This window comes from Apiotrichum porosum (genome assembly GCF_003942205.1).
Source record: "Apiotrichum porosum strain DSM 27194 chromosome Unknown scaffold_1, whole genome shotgun sequence".
Lineage (NCBI taxonomy): Eukaryota > Fungi > Basidiomycota > Tremellomycetes > Trichosporonales > Trichosporonaceae > Apiotrichum > Apiotrichum porosum.
In genome coordinates, this window is record NW_021167108.1 from 2,502,467 (window position 1) to 2,519,611 (window position 17,145).

Sequence of the window (17,145 nt, forward strand, 5' to 3'; positions counted from 1 at the left end):
GGAGGTCCGGCTTGATCAACAACGGGTTACTGCTGCCGGTTTCCTTCACTGGCTTTCTTCATGAGGCCACCTTCATCTCTCTCTCTATAGACCACCAAATATATTCAGCCGCCAACACACTAACGCTACATCAAGAGGGGGCAAGATATAATGGCCACATCACCCAGCCTGTCGCGCGTCCCTACACTCCTCTTCTCCTCGCTCAGGCCATGTCGTTGCCAAGGTTGCGCTTCTTGGCCTGTTCCTCCCACTCGTCATCGCCGACCGCCTCAATACTGCGTTTCCTGTTAAACGCCAATGGGTCCTGGACAAAGACCGTCGACGTCGTTCCGCCCATGGCGGCGGTGATGGCCCCGAGGTTGGCCGAGTTGGCGCCGGCGATGATCGGCGTCGTGGTGGTGGGCATGCCGTTGAGCAAACCGTTCTGGTCGGGAATCGTGCCCGTAGCCAGGAATTGCTGGACATTGTCAGTATACCCCTGTAACTACTAGTCAACGCGACTCACCTGCAGAACGAGCTGGTACGTGTCGTCGCTCCAGCCGCTGCCTGCCAAGGGGTTGGAGAGGCCGTCCACGTCGCCGCCGTTCATCTCCCACTGCTGAGCGCTGGTCATGAGGGCGTCCTGGATACCCTGGTCCGACTGAGGCGGCAGGCCCGTGAAACGCGGCACTTCGTTGCTCATCTGGATAGCCTTGAGATGGATCAGGTGCTTGTCCAGGATGAGGAAGAGACCCTGGCGGGTGAACGGCTTGGCGAGCACGTCGTTCATACCCGACTGCAAGTACGAGGTGATATCGTCTGGTTGTCAGCTTCGATAAAAAACGTCCCAAGCTCACCTGTCTGGACGCTCGATGTCATTGAAATAATAGGCGTCAAGATGTCAAACTGGCGAATCAAACTGGTAGCCTTGCGACCATCCATGCTGGGGCCAAAGAAGATGTCCATGAGGACGAGGTCGTATTTGGTCTCGTTCATCTTTTCGATACCTTGCTGGGCGTTTTCGGCTGTTTCGACGATACAACCAAACCTTTGCAAAAACTTGGAGCTCAGCTGGCGGTAGACAATGTCGTCTTCAACGACGAGGATACGCGGCGCCTGCGTCCAAGACACCTTGCCCATGGTGCTTTCCTTGGCGGCAGAGCGCGGGGTAAGGGCACCGTTGGAGGCCAGGCTACTGCTCGAGCTCGCCTCGGCGTTGGCAGAAGCCGCAGCCGCGGCAGCTGCAGAGGCGATCGTGGCAGGCTCAGGAGGAGGGCCAACGGGGGCAGCCGCCTGACCACCACCTCCGCCGGCCTTGAGAGGCTCATGCTCATCAACAGGCACGACCGAGGCCATTTGCGGTTGCTGGGGCGGGATGGGCGTCGAATCAACCACGAAACGAAGAGACGTCGCGCGGGCCGAACCGTTTGCCTCTGGGACCCAGCCACTCTGCCGGCTCGCGCTGCCAAAACCCTGGTCGGTGCTGTAGACGGGCTGCTGCTGGTGCTGAGAAGAGATCTCAATGACGTCGTCGGCAGACTTTGGATGGTCGCGACGGACGGCGGCGCCGACCGCAGCTCGTGACGAAGGGCTGTGTTCATCCGTGGATGAACGAAGCGAATCTTGACGAGGCGAGGCTGCGAGTGGGGCCTGTCCCGGGTGGACAGGACCGCCGACGGGCGCGGTAGACCCACCGTAATGGGAGGCCTGGAACGGCGGGAGGGCGCCGTAGCCCACGGGGCGCGAGTGGTATTGCTGCTGTTGCTGGTGGTGGTATCCGGATGGGGGAACGCCGCCAACAAACCCGGTGGGCGGCGTGGGATTGAGCACCTGGTTGGCATACTCGTACAGGCGCAGGCAGCGATCGCTCGTGGGTGATCCTGAAGTGGGGTATATCAGCGATGTGTACGAAAATAGAAAAGTGGTGGTAGCTCACCCTTGTCGACAGAAACGACGTGGCCCACGACCTCGCGCAAGAGGCTCATTACGTTTTGCTCGCGGGAGCGAGACTCGGTGAGCTCGCTCTGGGTCTTGTAGAGCAAATCCTCGAGGGCGCTGAGGCGGTTGTCATGGTCCAGCACGCGAGCCTGGTCATCTGGATTGAGTCCACCGCTGCGTGCCCCAATAGCAGGTGACGCCTCGCGATCCTCGGCCGTGCCCTTCTTGGGAACGACGGCCTTGCGCTTCTCTGTCAGCGAATCATCCATCCAAAGGTTCTTCCGCCTTACCTTGATACTGTCGAGGTCGGCCTTGCCACCAGCCTGGAAGCTGGGGTGCTGGAACTCCCAGACGTTTTCCTTTATCTGGCCAGTCTCCTCGTCCACGTGTTTGATCTGGGACGTTAGCTGGGAGGACAGGCAAAACCCCAAGCTCACTTTTGAGAATCCATACTTGTTCAGCTGGCGCACAAACGAGGAAAAGTTGGAATGCCTAAACGTCTGCGGACTATGGGACTCGTCAGCCTGGCAAGGAACGTGGTCAACTCACAGGACCTTTGTCGTAAACTCATTCATGTCCCAGACGACAAAGGACGTGCCGCCGCGACCCCATCCAACGCTGCCGCGCGACTCGCCCTTGGAGCGGGGCGCGCCAGCAGGCTTGCCGCGGCCAAACTGCGCGCTCTCATCCTCGAGCATCTTGTAGAGCTTCTTGATAAACTCGCTGGGACCAGGCTGCTGGCCACCGCCGCCGCCGCCACCACCACCACCACCACCTTGCCCGCCCGCTGCCGACTCCTTTTGGCCGCCGTCATAGTCGTCCTGGGTCTTTTTGTGGCCCCACGATCCCGACGCCGAGCGTGCGGCCGCTTCGGCCTGTGCGTGGGCAGCTTGCGCCTGCGCTTGAGCCTGCGCCTGAGCCTGAGCCTGCGCATGATGCGCGGCAGCAGCAGCAGCAGCAGCGGCATGGCCCCCATGTCCCGGGTGGCCTTGGCCTGGGTGGACGGCTCCCGGGTGCGCGCCCGGGTGGCCGCCTGGTGCGCGCGGCTGCATGTACAGCGACGGGTGCGAGTCACGGCTCGATCCTGCCACGGCATTGTAGCTGTCCTGTGGAGCAAAGTGGGAGTGCTGCGGCAACGGGGCTCGGTAGCCGTACTGGTCGACCGAGTAGCCTTGGATGGGTGGTTGGGCCGGCGGCGGCGCGTTGCCCGAGTGATACATGGGTTGGAGGCCGTACCCTCCTTGGGAGGGTGGTTGGCGCGACATGGAGTTGCGAGAGTGGAGCTGGGGGGCAGGCCGCTATGGAGAGGGGGCGTGCTCAGATGTGGATGTAGGTGTGGATGGGGATGGGGAGGGAGACGATGGATGTTTGGGAAGCGGAGCCGGCGCCGATATTGGTCCGAGGGCAAGGACGCGACGGAGGGAAGGCGGCGAGGGAAGAATGCGATTTGAGCGGGGGAGTGATGAGCTGTGCTGGTGGGGGTGTGTGATCCAGCGTTTGTGTTATGTGTTGTGATTTTCGGTCGTGCCAGAGATACGGAGCGATGGAAGGGAGAGATGGAGAGAGAGAGAGAGAGAGGACACGAGATGCATCAAGAGAGGGTTTCAAGCAGCAGCCCTCTGCCGCCCAGGCAGCTGTAGCCAGCTGCAGCCTGCAGGAGCAGCCCACATGCTCCGCACCCTTTTGGCCGTTCCCTCGCGCCGCCGCCGTCGCCGCTCAGGGCGGGGCATGTGGGCCATCCCACATCGCTTTCTTTAATCCACCCCCCTCTCTCTCCGATTGTCCGTGTCCCATTCCTCCTATTCCTCCTCCTCCTCTCTCTCAGCTCTCTCTCCCCGAACTCCGAACACCTACACCATGGCTCCACCTGTCCTCGTTCTCACCGGCGCGTCGCGCGGCATCGGCCTCGCCATCGCACGCACGTTGCTCACTGTCCACGGTGCCCGCGTCGCGACCCTCCAGCGCACCATCACCCCAGAACTCGAAGCCCTCAAGCAGCAGTTCCCCGACTCGCTCCTCACCCTCAAGGGTGACGTTGCCGTCCCACAAGACAATGCTGCTGTCGTAGACGCTGCCGTCAAGCAGTGGGGCACGCTCAACGGCCTCGTTCTCAATGCAGGCTCCCTCGAGCCAATGGGTACGTCTTTTCCTCCATGCCTGCCCTCTCTCCTCTCTCCTCCGTGTCCTTTTTTGTTGTGAGATTGTGAGATCGCCTTTGCTTTTTCCTTGCTTTCCTCATTCCACGCGCCCCCACGGCCCATCGTCGGTGGCTCTAGTGGAATGATGCCCTTATGCTGTGCCTCGGTGTCACACCATTTTGGGTCGGCCTTTCATTTCATTCCCCTCTCCCCCTTTCGCGGCCTCCATTTTGGGCCGGGCAAGTGTCAAACCATTGCGTCAGTGTTGGTTCGCAAACCCTGGCCCATTGCTTTACCCCGGCGCTTCCGGCAAACCGTCTGTCTCTCGCTCTCTCTCTCTCTCTCTCTATCTTTGTCGGTGTGCTGTGTCCTCCCCACAACACAAAACCCTAGCTGCGAGAGCGCCACCGCACAAGGAGATTTAGACTGCGTTGGCGCCGGAGGCGGTAAGCGCAAGCCAGATTGTGGTCACCCCCCCTCCCACCCTGCTGCAGAGGACCAGAAACAGCCATATCCCAAAGCAACATGCCCCCGTTTGCCATTTGGGTCCAACACACAGTGTCGTGTTTTGGGCGTTAGCCACCCACACACGCCCGGCCGCCTCCCCCGTCTGGGGTTCTTGGCAATCTCGCTCCACCTCGCCACCTCTGTGCCCACCTGGTGCACCTGACCACAAATGTACCATGCTTCCTCCCTCCCTCTCCCCTGCCCTCTCCCCCGCCTCCCCCCCGCTGACGCATCCCTTCTCAGGCAAGCTCGCCGACGTGCCCCTCACCTCGCTCGTCCCGTCGCTCGAGACCAACCTCCTGGCCGCCATCTACCTCCTCCAGCCTGCGCTCCCGCACCTGCGCGCCAGCGCGGCTCCCGGTGCTCCCTCGCGCGTCATCTTTGTGTCCTCGGGCGCGAGCACGGGCGCGTACCAGGCCTGGGGGATGTACTCGCTGGCCAAGGCCGGCCTCAACTCGCTCGCGCGCACGTTTGCCGTCGAGGAAAAGGACGCCGGCGTCGCCTTCCTCTCCGTCCGTCCCGGTGTCGTGGATGTGAGCAGCTGCTGTGTTACGTGTGAATTGAGTGCCACAGCTGACAACCGCAGACTGAAGTACGTTTGACCGCTGGCTAGCTCAACTGGCACACCGCCCCCTCGGCGTAGTACTGACCACGGCTGCCTCCAGATGCAGCGCGAGATCCGCACCGTCGGCCCCGCGGTCATGAAGCCCAACGACATGGCCAAGTTCAACCAGCTGCACGAGGGCGGCCAGCTCCTCCCGCCCGACGCCTGTGGCAGCGTCATTGCAGGCTGTGCCGTCGGCATCGACCTGGCTATCAGTGGTGAGTATGTCGACTGGGCCGACGAGAGGTTCGCCCAGTGGAGGAAGCAGTAGGACCCATTGGGTCCGGGAGCGGAGTAGACGCCGATACAGCTTTTTTTTTCAGTAACATGTGCATGCATGGGATGGGACAGCAGGTGCTGTGATGCACGTATAGAGAGCATGCGGCGGGATGCTGCGAGCGATGTGATGCATGTGAGAATGCAGGTAGACGGCGAGTGGTGGGACGCTGCCATGGTCCTGGCTGCACCATCGCACCACCGCACCATCGGCTGTGATCGTCAATCTTATCCATATCTCTCGTGTGGTTTCTTCCCCGCCACACCCTATTCCCCTTCCCGCTCCACTATCGCTATCGCTATCGGATACCCCACACGCTCCAGAATCAGATCAGATACGCGGCGCGCAATGCGCTCCTCGCGTCTGCGTCGTGCTGGGCGGCGGCGCGGCGCGGCGGCGGCCGGAAACGAAAAGGGGGGGGGGGGGGGGGGGGGGGGGGGTGAGTGGCCAGTGGTGGTCTGGACTCTGGCCGGGGGAGTGAAAAACGAGTCCAGGCCTTGGCCCGCCGCGGGCGAGGCCTTCACCCACCAAAAAAAAAAAGTGGCGCACGAGCGTACGAGCGTGTACCGCACGCACGCACACGGTACACGCTGTCACGCCCAGCTCTGCACGCTGCGGCGGGTGTGACGGGACTGCGTGTTCGCCAGTCGTGTTCGGTGATCTGCAGAGATCTCGGCGGCCAGGTGGGATGTGATTGTAAGGGTATGGCCGGCCGGCCGGTGGATATCTCGGGCACCACTTTTGGCCATTGGCACCATGGCACTGAGCCACTTGGCTGGTGGCCTTGGTACGCACGCTATGTACTTGTCCAGAGACCAATGTTCGATGTCCCCGTGATGCTGTGAGCCATACAGCGGCATACAGCTAAAGTCATGACCGATGGATCCAAACACGTCTCGTCTACGGTGTATACAACAAATCAACACGATCATCTACCTCTGGCCTCTAGCTCTACCTCCTGCTGTCGCTCTTCCGCTTCTTCCGATGTCCACCAGCACCCCCACCCCCACCACCCGCGGCGGCCTTGGCAGAGTCGGGCCTGCAGCTGTCGCACAGCCAGTCGCCGACTGGCGCGGCCTTGAGACCCAGGCATGTGAGGTGGAACCATTCGTACGGACAGTCTTCGTTCTGGAAACGTTGGTTAGCTGGGCTCTTCGTTGATGTTACCTCCGCAACCACGTACATCACACCCGACCATCTGCGGTGTCAGCTAAGCGTCCTGTACAGAGTGTGGAGTTGGCAACAACTTACCTCTCCGTACGACACGTTGTTGCAGTAGCAGTACCGCGGCTCGTTCCTGCCACCGCTGTCAGCTTTTGATCTCATACTCAAAAGCTCACGGGTCCACCTCAATGCCCACGGGCACTCCAGTCTCCACGACCGGCGCCGCCTCCTCTACGGGCACGACAGGCGCCTTGCGTTTCTTGTCCTTGCGCCGACCGGGCTGGGGCGCCTCGGGCGCGGGCTGAGCAGGCTGGGCACCGGTCACGAGTCCCAGGCCGAGGAGGCTGGTCTCCTGCGCCGACAGGGCCGAGTCGAGCGCGCGGATATGCCGGTCAATCTGGCGGAACCATGTCAGCTCAGCTACACTCCTTACAAGCTAGCTCACAGTGTTGTACGCGCCCACGGCAATGGCGACTTTTTCCTCCCGGTTGCGCACGAGCTCGTTGACGAGCCGGGCAATGTCGTGTAGCGGGAAATGGCCCGGTCGCGTCGCGGGCAGCGCAGACTTGGACCCCGTCCGCTCCCTCTCCCTCTCCCTCTCCCCGCCCTTGCCTCCGTCGTCTGCGAGCGCCACCACGTCCTCGACAGCGTGGACCTCGGCGGCGTCCGTGTCCTGCCGGGACCGTGTGGCCGCTGGCGTCGGGGTGTCGAGCTGAATAGGGTCTGGAGACGGACCGTCCACTTGGGTTTGAGCCTCCAAGTCGGGCGAGCCTGGCGCGTCTGCCTCACCGTCGACTGGGACTGGAGGTTGTCCATCCGCGTCCACTTCTCCTTCGGCGTCGGCCTCTCCTTCTGCGTCGGCTTCCCCATCTGCGTCGGCCTCGCCCTCGGCATCGACGTCCATCTCCTCCGGGTCTGGCTTGGCTTCGAGCTCCTCTGACCCCGCCTCAGGAGTCACAGACGGCTTTTGCTCGGTCAGAACAACGGCCTCATCGGGCTGCACGAGGGGCGCGGCGTCCTTGGGCTCCTCGTCGATCGCACGACCGGCGTCCTCCTCGGCTGGCGCCGCATAGACAACGACAGCCGCGACGTCGAGGGTGTCGTTGCCGGGCTCAGGCTCGGGCTCGGGCTCGCCGTTTGTGCAAGGTAAAACCGGGGGCGGGGTCCGCTCGGCTGGTGGCTCTGCGGGCGGATTCACAGGCTCGACAGCACCAGTCTCAGCTGGCTCGTCGTCTTTTGCTGGTGTCTCTCGCAGCGCATCCTCTGTCGCCGCTTCTGGCGCCTTTGCTGGCCCCTCAGCGGGCGCCTCGGACTTGCGGTGCTGGACGAGCTTGATACGGTGCGCGACATACTCGCGAATCTTGGCCTGGAGCTGCACCTGCTGCGCTACAAGCCAGTGGCCCGTGGTCAGCTCAGGCTCGTCGCGGACAACCCCTCCCCCCCCCGCAGCCAGACTTCTCGCTCACCTATACTCTCATGGTCGAGCTCGCGCAACAGACGCGAGTTGCGGTGCAGCTCGAGCGGCAGCTGCTCCACCATCTCATAGTGGTCGGCTGCAAACTCGGCCCACATCTCAGCGACCTTGTCCGCGTCCATCTCCTCTGCGGCCGCAATGCCGGTGACGGGGTCGTCGCTGTCGTTGTTTTTGTTATTGTCATTGTTGTTGTTGTTGTTGTTATTGTCGTCGTTGTCGGGCAGGAGCTTGCGGTCCTCGGGGTCCTCGCTGGACATGACGACGCGCAACGCGCGCCGCGAGTCGTTTCGCCTCACAGGCGCGGGTGAGTGCCGGCGTCCCATGTGAGCCGGGGAGTGTGAGGGTGGGTGGATAGGATGGAGATGTGCGGAGGGGAAGACAGGGGAGGTATGATGAACGAGTCTTATTTGGTCATCACAGCGACGACGTTCAGAATGGAGATTGGGCGTGTATCTCCGCTTGCGGTGTCTAAAATATTACGTAATACAAAAACGTGGTGGTCGTTTTTGCTTCTAGTGTTCCTAGGATCCTAGGATCCTGTATGGCGTGTGGGTGTGCCCCTTTTGCTTGGTGTCTCGTGACAGGACAATATAAAGGGTTGCAACAGGGTGGGGGGGGGGGCAAGCATTCTGTGGTTTGTGTGCACCTCGCTCTCTCTCTCTCTGATCTCTGTGCTGGCGCTGCTGGTGACTACTGTAGACGTATGCCAAGAAGCAGACAAAAACAAAACATGCCGTCGCTCTCTAACGGGTGACCGCTTGACTCGGGTATTCCCCCCGCGCGCGCGCCCGCGCCACAGCTCCCCACGCGCTCTGCCCGGTGCTTCGTGTTTTGTGTGTGCCGTCAATTCGGTGTCTCCGCCCACCCGCCCGGCGCGCCAGGGCAGGCTAAACAGCCATGAATTGCCCACACAAACCCCCCTTGCTGCCGGCCCTTGTGCCGGGTGCCGTACGGTGCCGTCCTCCCCCGCTCTGCCGCGCGTGTGCCCCGTGCGGTACCTCGGAAGCTCGGAATGGGTGTGTTGACGCGTCCTCTCTCTCTGTCGTTTTGGTGTCGTCTGCGTGGTCTGCATGGTCTGCCCCCCCCCCCCCCCCCCCGCCTACAGACGCGTTTTAGTCTGGACCGGAAACGCTCCTAACCACACGCTCTCCTGGCGCGCTCCTGGGCAGGCAAGGCCCCACGACTCCATTCACACCCAAACACACACACACACACACACCGTGCACACAACACCACACACACTAGCTCGAGGGAGAGCTGTCGGCTAGACCCGCCACGCTCAAGCCGTTGCCCAGCGTGGTCAGCGTACAGAGAAGATGATGCACGAGGAAACAAGCGTAAAAAGAGCATTCCAAGCCTCCCCCGGTTTGGGCAAGTCGGTGCATCAAACGTCCTCCTCGATCCCGCCCACCACCCCGCATTTTGATCCCGCAGTCCACTGCACCCCCCCGTGCTCTCTCCCCTCGACGCCTCCCAACCCCTTGCTCATCCACTCTTCATCACACCTTCTTCTTATCCTCTCTCTCCCTCACACATACACACCAACACTCACATCCATCCCCCCCCTCCACCGTCCCCCCTCCTCCCCTCTCGCGCGTCACCGGCCGGCACCGGTGCCCATTCCTTTACTTCCCCCGACACTCCTTTTCTCGACAACACACTTTGCCGCTCGGTCGCGGCCACACAGACCCTTCACCCAACAAGAAACCCCCAAACCTCCTCTTGCGGCTGGACCCACCCAAACCCCCCTCGTCTTGCCACCAACAAACCTCCTCTCTCTATCTTCTCCTTCTTCTTTCTGCTCGACTCCGAATTACTTTGCTCATAAAGCTTCTCCCCCCCCCCCCCAAACTTGCCTCCCTTTTAATTTGCTATCAACCGTTTTAAATCCTCCAACATCATGCGTCTCTCTCAAGCCCTTTTTGCCCTCCCCCTTGTGGCGGCCAGCCCTCTCATGTACCGCGTCGGCGACGCCCGCCAAATCTCCATCTCCAACCCCTTGACCAGTATTCTCAACGACTTGACTGGTGGTGCCGTGAGTTGGAGAGCCCCTCGCCCGCGCGCGCACGCGCTCGCGCCGGAAGGGAAAACACACACGCGCGCTCAGACACTGACTTGTCTCGCAGGACAGCTCTACCTCGGCTGCGGCAGTTGTGACGTCGGCTGCCGTCGTCACTACTTCAAAGGACGCGGTGGTGACTACTTCGGCTGCTGGTATCACAACGTCCGCTGGATCCAGTGCCGCAGTGGTCCCGGGCTCGTCGTCGTCGGCCGTTGTGGCCGCCAGCAGCGGCTCCACTTCTGCGGCGGCTGTGTCGAGCGACAAGCCCACCACGAGCGCTGCTGCCGTGACCAGCGCAGCGCCCACATCTGAGACTTCCATGACCGAGACGGCCATCGAGTCGATTACGTCCGAGGCATCAAGCACGTCTGCTTCATCGGCCCCGTCCATTGTCCAGGTGGTGACCCAGGGCGGCGTGACTGTTACCGAGTACGCAAACGCCACAAGCACTGCCGACCAGACCAGCGCCAAGGCCGAAGACACTGGTCTCGCCAAGGGTGCGATCATTGGTATCGCTGTTGGTGTCGCTGCCGCCGTCATTGCGGGCATTGCCCTGCTCGTCTTTTTGCTCCGTCGCAAGCGTTCCAACGACGACGAGGCGATTCGCTGGCCCGAGCTCAACCGCCATGGCGACAGCGACGTCCACCACGCTCTCCCGGCCCACAACGTCGCGGGCGGCTCGCGCATGTCGCTCGGCGACGACCTCGACGGACCCGAGTACATTACCGTCATGGAAGGCGGCGACACTGCGCTCCACGGCTCCAACTTTGGCTCGTCGCCCATGCTCAACGACTACGACGAGAAGACGGGCCAGCTGTACGACCCGGCCGCGCAGCAGCAGCAGCAGTCACAGCAGCACGGCGGACAGTACGCATACTCGGACCACGAAGACTACAACTCGTACCCGCCCGTCCAGCCGCAGCCGTCCCCCATCCACGGCGCGCCCTACGACTGGGAGTCGCACGACGGCCACTACCAGCCCGACAACGGCTACTCTGGCATGACCCGCCAAGAGTCGCCGCCCATGGCTGGCGTCGGCGCAGGTCCCGGCGGCATCGCCCCAGGCATGACTTTCCCGCAGGCCACCCGTTACTAGAAGACGCAACCCCCGCCGGTCGGGAGGACCCTGTCTTTGTAAAGTGTTTGTTTGTGTAGTAGCAGCGCAGATGAACATTTTTTGTTTATCATAACGAGGCAGGCGAGACAGGTGTCCGCCAGGACGCCGACGCCGACGCCGTGGAGGTGTGTGTGTGCGAGTGTGTGTGTGCAAGTCACTGTGTTGCCGTCAGTTGTTCATGCTGTGTGGTCCGCTCTGTACGGACGTTGGTTGACTGCGCCTCGCCGGAAAGTACGAACACGGACAGAAAACAGTGGTGCATCGCCTCAACCCGACAGCGCGCGCCACGCGTTTTGACGGCAGGGGTGAAGAAGGTTCACCTTGCATAGGCACAGGTGATGAGCAACCGAAGAACCGAAAGGCACAAGAGAGAGCGTGTGCCACTTGTTAATCGTACATGACGTGTAATTTACGTTATCAATTCCCACTGAATGAGTGACAGGCGGGATCAAATGACTCTCATCATGATCAATGTCGCCTGTCGCAGCCAACAACAAGCTCTACGACCCTGCTGCATCCAACAACTCACCAACACCACGGCCACCACGACGCATATCGAAAATGGCGCCAAAGAGGAAAACACGCAAGTCTGCCGCTTCCGCCGCCGAGGAGGAGGCTGCTGCTGCTGCTCCACCACTCCCCGACGAGGCTGCTCCCTCGCCTTCTTCCTTGGACGAGCGGCCTCCTCTCCCGGACGCCGACGTCCCCGAGGCCGCGCCTGCCGACCAACCCCCTCTTCCGGCTGAGAACCCCCCGCTGCCGGACGAGCAGCCGCCTCTGCCCACTGAACAGCCTCCGCTTCCGGACGAGCCATTACCGGTGGAGAAGGATGACCAGGAGGAAGACGACGACGATGATGATGACGAGGGAGAGGGAGAGGACGGGGAGACGAAGGACAAGGGAAAGGGCAAGAGCGACGCCGACGCCGGAACATGGCAAGCCGTGTGGGCGCCAGAGTCGAATGGTGAGTGTGCTCTCACACCGGACCTGCTAACCCATTCAGCGTACTACTTCTGGAACACCGAGTCGGGCGAGGTGACATGGACCAACCCGCTCGCCCCCGATGCCGAGAACGCGAGCGCCGCCGCAACCGCACCCCCACTGCCCGCCGAGCCCGCCCCGCCGCTCCCGTCCGCCTCCGCCTCCACCTCGGCACGACCACCCTCCGCCGCCGCCAACGGCCTGCCCGAGATCGACCCGGGCCTCGCGTTCCTCATGGCCCCCGAACAGCGCGGGTCCGACCCGGCCGCCGTCGCCATGGCCGCCCGCAGGGGCCAGTACGCCGCCGACACCGGGTACAGCTTCCACCACTTGGAAGAGTACAACCGCGCCAAGCGCTTTGGCGAGCACTACTTTGATGTGGAAGGGTACGAGAAGCAGCGCGCGGCCGAGGCGCTCAAGCGCAAGGCCGACGAGGAGGCCGGCGTCGGTACCAGCCGCAAGGTCACGAAGAAGGATATGGTGCGTGTGGTTGTGTTGGGGGCTGGGCTGGGCTGGGATGGGTTGTGGGTGCCGCAGTGCCGTTGCTGATACTTTGCCAGGAGCGGTTCCGCGCCAAAAAGGCCGAATACAAGCACCGCAGGAATGCGTGGCTGTACGACTGAGCCGCGAGGGCGTGCGGGCGGGTGCCACAGCGGCTGGCAGTGTGTAAAGGTAGAGAGAGAGAGTCCTAGAGACCCAAACGTGCATACAGAGGCAAGGGATATCATGAAGCAAGGCAACTCCCCCAGAAGGCGAGAAATAAACAGAACTGAACTATTGAAATTGCACGCGGCTGATCTACTGACCGTGTCGCGATGGATGGAGCCGCAGACCTGCTGGGGCCGGCCTTACGCGGACGCTACAAAGTAGTTGAAGTTGTAGTCGGCCGGCGACAGGTTGTAACTGAACGACCCCGCCGAGTCGTAGCTCTTGACCGTGGCGCCCGCGCGAACAATCTTGGCGGTAATCGAGCCGGCCGCGCTCGCGATGGCAAGCTTGCTCAGACCGGCTGGCAAGTTCCAAGTGGCCGTGTTGGCGCCCGACGAAATAGTCACCGTGGCGTCCGACGCGAGCGTGACCACGACATACAGCTGGTCGTCGGTCGCCGCATAGTTGTTTGGGCGGGCATTGGTCGGGCTGGTCGGCGTCGCGTCCTTGGGGTGCGGGCGCGACCAGAGCCACAGCGCGTCCGTGTTGGCCGGGTAGGCGCCCGTCTTCCACGCCGTGGCATAGTATTTGAGCAAGGACAGCCAGGCCGTGTGCGGGAACCCGTTGGTCCACCCCGTCGAGTTTGGCTGGTCGACCGCTGGCGCGAGCGAGCCCATGTAGTGCGACTCGCCGAAATCGTTCCAGCTGACCATCTCGACGAGGTCAAACTGCGTGCGCATCGAGAGGATCGACTCGAAGCGGGTCGCCAGCAGCCAGTTGTCCGACCGGTAGATCCAGTTCTTGTTGCTGAAGGAAAAATAAAATAAAATGTCAGAACGGGCCACGCCTACATAACTGTTGCAACTTACTAGGAGCTCGGGCCATAGTACGTGAAGAAGCACGGCGACAGCGCGGCCATGTATCCCTTGCCGCCCAGCGCGGACATGTAGGTCGTGTCCGAGCTCGTGTCGAGGTTTCCCGACCCCATGGGCCAGCCCGAGTTCCAGTTGAGCTCTGCGTCAAACCACGTCGCGCTTGCAAACGTCGAAACGGGCGAAAACTGCGCTGGGATAAAGTGTTGACGCCACTGCCGGCGATGTAGTTTCTGAACAGGAGCCAGCCGTCCTGCACCGACCCTTGGCCAAAGTAGCAGTTCTCGCCTGCAAACGTCGACACGAGCGTCTTGCCGGCGTACGTCGCCTGCGCAGGGCTGGACGCGTGCTGGACCACCAACTGCGCCAGCGCCTGCGCGTCCGCCGCACCCGCACACGGCATCGAGGTCATGTCAAACGACAAGAACAGCTTGAACCCCCCCTTCCCGGCCGCAACGCTGTATGCGTCGCCGATACGGGCCGGCTCCCACGCGTCCCGGCCCATGTTGAGCGCGAACCCGTCCACGCCGCCCGTCTGCGCGAGGGACATTTCGGCGTCCCAGTCGGCCCCGGTGTACGTGTACGTGTTTCCGACCATCATGTGTGCGTAAAAGACCTTGGTGCTTGACGAGGAGGGAATCGCGGGGGTGCCCAGCACGGCCACGGCGGGGGCGTTTGAGGCGATGGGGTTGGACGACGTGCCCGGAATGGTCGGCTCTGGGGCAGCTGAAGTTGTGGCCGTGCTCGTGCTTGTCGTCTCTGAAGCGCTTGTGCTAGTCGAGGTTGTCGCGGTCGTCGTCGTCGTCGTCGTGCCCGACCCACCAGCAGTGTACACGTTCATCGCCGGGCTGCCGCCGCAGCTCGCCCTGCGGTCGCCAATACACGTGCTCGTGCAGCCCGACGACGTGACTGTGGGCATGGTGTTGGAGCAGAAGCACTGGCTAGAGTACTCGAGGCCGGCGTACACGTAGCCACCGGCCGTGCAGTACCGCAGGCACATGGCCACGGTGAGGGTGCTGGACTCGAAATGGCTCGAGCCCATGACGCGGTCCGGCGTGTCGGCAAAGCAGCCGAGCGAGACAGCGCTGAGCGTCGGGGCTCGATACACTGTGCATGTTAGTCCAATTCACGGTGCTAGCCAGGCAGGATGTCTGCCTGGAGGGTGAACGACGGAACGACGCCGTGAGAGTGGCTCGGGGTGCCTGGTGAAATGGCAAATGTCTGGCACTACCCATTCGCCACCTGAAACATTCGCCACCTGGCACGAAACACAACCCCCAACACTGTCCGGTCAACACTCACAGCTTATCGTCCAGCTTCCACCACACATGGACCCCGTGTCGCCAGAGCACGGAACGTTGCACGCGTTTGATTGAGTAAGAAAGGTGGTGAACGAGTTACCGCACCAGCACTCGCTGCCATCTGGATTCACCGTCAGTGGATGGGGTCTTTGCTCTCCCCCATGTGGCTGTCCCAAGTATCGCCGCCACCACGGCCACCAACGCGCCAACGACGAGAAATATAGACGTCCCCCGTGTTCCAAGTGTACTCACATTCCACTCCTGCCAACATGAATTCATTGAGTGCACAGAGGTTGGTGCAGTAGTCGGGTGTGTTGAGGGGGCCAGAGTAGACTGGGGCAGGGAGCAGGCGGGGCGAGCCGTCTGTAAAGCATCCGATGTACGTCGCCGAGACGCCGCGTTCGGCCATGTTGGAGAGAGCCATGGTATTCCAGTCCTGGGTGGGGTGGGCGTACACTGACACTGACGCGGCCAGCGCGACGAACGTGACGAGCAAGGCAGCCGCGGTCACCATTGTCCAGAAAGGAAAAGAAAAGTGTCGAGGCTTGTGGTGTGGATGGAGTTTGACAAAGAGAGGAACAGAGAGGGAGGGAGAGAAGACGTGTGTGTTTGCGTTGTCTTCCTCTTGGCCTCTTATGCATCCGCACTGTCCTTTTTCTCGTCCGTCGAGCTGTGGGTCGACGATGAACTGACCCAAAGAAGGGGGGCAGGTTTGATCATGCCTGTCAAGGCGCAAAGCCGGCTCGCGGCTATAATGGCCTAATGGCCTAATGGGGGAGACACAGACTGCGCGTGGGGTCTGCTGATCTGCTAGGTGCTACCTCTGCAGCTTGCAGCCCACTGCCCGCTGACCATCAATTGGGTCTCACCCGTGATATGTTAGGCTGCGACGACGAGGCTTGGAGCTGAACTGAACACCCTTGCTCTAATCCTCTGATTCTTGAATAGCGGGCGCGGGTGTTCAGTTTTTGGTTGTCAACGCACTCCGTGTTCGGCAGGCACTCGGCAACGACGTCTCTTTGGGTCTTGAGAGCCCCGCGGCTCGCTGAACATCCCTTCCGAATGCGTATACAGAATGGCTGACGACATGCCCATTAGATGTGTGATTAACTAACGCGTTGTCTGGACTTCTGTGTCTCGGCGTTGCACAACCGTTCAGCAGCGTCTAACTTGAACTAGGCAGAGTTCCTTCATTCCTTCACCGGCCACCGGCCGTCGCTTTTGGGGTCTACTTTGGTGTCTACTCTTTCTCAGGCTGGCACAATGGCCCTATACATGTACCCTACATGCATGCAGAGCACCAGCAGTGGCCAGTGGATCAGTGGATCAGTAGTGTCAAGTGGGAGGCCTAGTGGCGGAGGTAGACGAAGGGTGGCACGAACTGCCGCCTTCTTCGCGGCCCTTCTGAGGTTTCCATCGCCCCACACCCTCCAGGTATCTAGAGACCAGAATGTATACGAGGGTGTTTGCCATGTACTCTGTGAGATCTGTGGAGCCAGGCCATGCACTGCATGCACTGACAGCTTCACCATGTGGTTACAGACATGGCCACAATGATGAGCGTCGACATTGGGCACTGACGTCACACGAGTCGGCGGTCTCCGCTGCGACCAGTGCGCCGCCGAGGGCTCCTCAAACAGAGCCTGGACGGACCTTTTGTGCAATGCAACATTCATCACCTCTCGACCAAGTCATGAAATCAAGAGATCGCGTTTGGTGGTGAGCGCGTGGCGCGTCCCCCTGTTGGAGGCCACCACAATGGTCGCACGATGAGCGACTGTGCGCCCCGGTGGCCCCACCCATGGTGCCCCCCTTTGTTCGCGCCTTCCCTCCACGTCTCGTCTTCCTTCCTCCATCGTCACGTCTTTACACTCACACGCTCTTGACGCGCCCCCCTTACACACATCTCTACAGCTGACATACACCATCTCTCCTAACCACACACATACATACACACCCACATCCAAATCCACATCCGCGCTCACTACTCCTTACCCTACCCCCCTTCTGAACCCTCCGTTGTATCAGTTTCATCACCTACTCAGTCCCCAAACCTCCGCTTGTCTCGGCTGGCCATCAAGGC

At 61.6% G+C, this 17,145-nt stretch overlaps 5 protein-coding genes across 5 annotated transcripts; 3 read left to right on the forward strand and 2 right to left on the reverse strand.

The window, feature by feature from the left end:
• Nucleotides 1-202: 202 nt before the first annotated feature.
• On the reverse strand, nt 203-3,182 carry SKN7 (kinase-regulated stress-responsive transcription factor skn7; the record flags this gene model as incomplete). The annotated part of the gene is made up of 7 exons (XM_028616719.1): nt 203-457; nt 506-798; nt 837-1,859; nt 1,916-2,162; nt 2,208-2,312; nt 2,355-2,424; nt 2,467-3,182. The coding sequence occupies 7 exons, from the start codon at nt 3,180-3,182 to the stop codon at nt 203-205; spliced, it is 2,709 nt and encodes a 902-aa protein (XP_028480576.1).
• Nucleotides 3,183-3,774: 592 nt separating this feature from the next.
• Nucleotides 3,775-5,437, forward strand: EHS24_000909 (uncharacterized protein; the record flags this gene model as incomplete). Its single annotated transcript, XM_028616720.1, has 4 exons — nt 3,775-4,054; nt 4,806-5,095; nt 5,149-5,154; nt 5,228-5,437. 4 exons carry the CDS (start codon nt 3,775-3,777, stop codon nt 5,435-5,437), a joined length of 786 nt encoding a protein of 261 aa, XP_028480577.1.
• A 4,544-nt stretch (nt 5,438-9,981) lies between these two features.
• EHS24_000910 (uncharacterized protein) lies at nt 9,982-11,239 on the forward strand (the record flags this gene model as incomplete). Its single annotated transcript, XM_028616721.1, has 2 exons — nt 9,982-10,116; nt 10,208-11,239. 2 exons carry the CDS (start codon nt 9,982-9,984, stop codon nt 11,237-11,239), a joined length of 1,167 nt encoding a protein of 388 aa, XP_028480578.1.
• A 582-nt stretch (nt 11,240-11,821) lies between these two features.
• EHS24_000911 (uncharacterized protein) lies at nt 11,822-12,864 on the forward strand (the record flags this gene model as incomplete). Its single annotated transcript, XM_028616722.1, has 3 exons — nt 11,822-12,224; nt 12,264-12,721; nt 12,802-12,864. The coding sequence occupies 3 exons, from the start codon at nt 11,822-11,824 to the stop codon at nt 12,862-12,864; spliced, it is 924 nt and encodes a 307-aa protein (XP_028480579.1).
• A 225-nt stretch (nt 12,865-13,089) lies between these two features.
• Nucleotides 13,090-15,486, reverse strand: EHS24_000912 (uncharacterized protein; the record flags this gene model as incomplete). The annotated part of the gene is made up of 5 exons (XM_028616723.1): nt 13,090-13,696; nt 13,759-14,025; nt 14,085-14,520; nt 14,584-14,868; nt 15,315-15,486. 5 exons carry the CDS (start codon nt 15,484-15,486, stop codon nt 13,090-13,092), a joined length of 1,767 nt encoding a protein of 588 aa, XP_028480580.1.
• Nucleotides 15,487-17,145: the final 1,659 nt, after the last annotated feature.